At 36.3% G+C, this 2,242-nt stretch overlaps 1 protein-coding gene across 1 annotated transcript in view; it reads right to left on the bottom strand.

Moving 5' to 3' along the window:
* Window positions 1-2,242, bottom strand: part of LOC119593998 (conserved oligomeric Golgi complex subunit 2-like) — a 7,717-nt gene that overhangs the window by 3,951 nt on the left and 1,524 nt on the right. The window contains exons 2-7 of the mRNA XM_037943025.1: window positions 2,006-2,239; window positions 1,614-1,729; window positions 1,171-1,351; window positions 795-971; window positions 508-626; window positions 127-247 (exon numbers count right to left, since the gene is read on the bottom strand). Coding sequence (XP_037798953.1) covers window positions 127-247; window positions 508-626; window positions 795-971; window positions 1,171-1,351; window positions 1,614-1,729; window positions 2,006-2,239 — 948 coding nt within the window. The remainder of the gene's footprint in view (window positions 1-126; window positions 248-507; window positions 627-794; window positions 972-1,170; window positions 1,352-1,613; window positions 1,730-2,005; window positions 2,240-2,242) is intronic.

Genomic DNA, 2,242 nt, shown 5'->3' with positions numbered 1-2,242 from the left:
ACCTAAGCAATCAAGGGAATAGAGAGCAGGGTAAATTAATGTTTCTTGTGTTTGTATCCACTATGTGGCTCAGTATGGTGTGAGGAAATTCCATTATGAGTGGGTTAATTTCATCTCCCTATTCACCTGATGGAAAGCAGCTGGGTTTCCTGGATTAAAGATGTGTGGTGTGCCCGTCTCTAGTGCTGTAACAACTTCAGGCCATGCAGATCGCATCAAGAAACTATACCCTCTGACCACATTTGACCTGTAGAGAATATTTCCTTTCATGTAAAATAAGAATTCCTAATTTACACTCATATACACATATCTAAAATATATGTCATCTAACTATATATACACAATGTAATAACACAATAATACAAGTTTACATCAATATTCTAAAACTTTTTCTGACAATAACTCAAGCCCCCATAACAATAAAGTACAGAACTTAACCCCTACACCACCAAGGCTTCTAGTTATATATTTCCATAAAAACTAAAACACATATGACCGTTTACAAACCCTTGCCCAGTGGTTACTTGGAGCAGTGGCTGACACACATTATTCACAGAGCTCAAAGTGTTGGCATACATTCCTGGTAAACCTCGTGGATCTGATCGTAAAGCTGAATCACTGATGACCTGGCAGAATTTTGAAAACTCTATAGCAAGGATAGTTACAGAAAACTGCCTAGTTCTCTTAAACGGTTTACACTTGATAATGCTCAACAAATGTAACCAACATGATCATCCAACAAAAGGAATCAGAGACTACACTGTAATAACTTTAAAAGTATAACAAAAACTTACATCTTCCAAGCTTTTCCTGATAAGTTCTCTAACAAGCTGGTGTGCATGTGCTACACTGCCAAGACTTGCATATGTTCTCAAGGTTCTTCTTAGCAGGGGAAGGTCTTTATTCAGGACTCCTTCACGCAATCCTCGTTCCAAGCCATGCTCTACAAACTGGCAGACTTTGGCAACTCTCTGGTAACACAGAAATTTAAATAAATCATTACATCCTTTAAATGACTAGCTATTTTGTATATCTCATATTTCCTTTAACTTTATTTTTCAATTTCTCTTCCCATTCATAGCCATTGTATAAATAATTCTTTTGACTAGTTTACAATGATCTTGGGCCTTCTTAGAGCCTTATATCAAACACAAATATCAAAGTACGTACTGGCTTGCAGACATCCAGGAGAGCTGATCCTTCACAATGTGACACCAAAAAGTTCAGATGATTCACCTCAGCTGCTAAACGATCAACAAGATCACCCTCTTCGCCTCCTTCTCCATACCCATTCAGCGTCTCTCTCCCTTCTTTGCCACCAGACTTCAAGAGAGCCTCTAATCGGTCCAACCTGATAAAAATCATAAATAATGTAATTTGCAAATGAAATTGAAATCAAAATACTCTCCTTCTCCCTCTCCATTTTTTTTCACAAATGTAAACTAAATTATCAGCTGCAGTATTAAGAAATTACTTGGGCATTTGAAATGGTACAAACATATTTTGCAAATTCAAAAATATATACATATATATTTTTTTTTTCTTCTCTTCTTGTCCTTTTATCTTATTTTCACAAAACCAAAACAAAATCAACTGCAATGTTAAGAAATTACCTATTTGATATTTGAGTAAGGCGGTGTAACATGGCTTTTTGTTTCGTTAAGACTTGCCGTTTCTCCAGATCCTGTGATGTTGTTGTTATTGCATCATCCAGTAACTTTTCTACACTCTGTCAAAAACAAATACACACATACAATAGGTATATTCATAAAATTCCCCAACTCATACACTAATGATGCACTAATCAACAGACTCAACAAGAGATATCTCTTAAAATATGTATTTAATTGGAGAAGAAATGGGCTCTCTTGAAACTATTAGAGCATAGCAAGAAGAAAACTGAAAGAAAATTTCTCAAAACTTTATTATATAAAAATTATTGAACATGACTGATAAGGTATTTCAGCACATTTCTCATTCATGAAGAGAAATGAAAACTACCCACCAACACTTCTTCACGCAGCTGTCCTAGTGGTGTTTTTAAAGCTTCAATCAGTCTGTCCAAGCCAGTTAGGTTAGTTGAGAGGTTGACAAAATCAGCATAATCCCGATTGATCAATTCAATCATAGCAGATCGCAGGATCTTCAGGTAAACTCCCAAATCATCGCGTAGTGTCTCCAGGCCTCCACTTCCAGCTGCCTGGTGAACTCGGACAAAATTATCCACTGAAAAGTCATTCTG

This window comes from Penaeus monodon, chromosome 33 (assembly GCF_015228065.2).
Source record: "Penaeus monodon isolate SGIC_2016 chromosome 33, NSTDA_Pmon_1, whole genome shotgun sequence".
NCBI classification, from domain to species: Eukaryota; Metazoa; Arthropoda; class Malacostraca; order Decapoda; family Penaeidae; genus Penaeus; species Penaeus monodon.
This window is presented reverse-complemented; position numbering and strand designations above follow the sequence as displayed.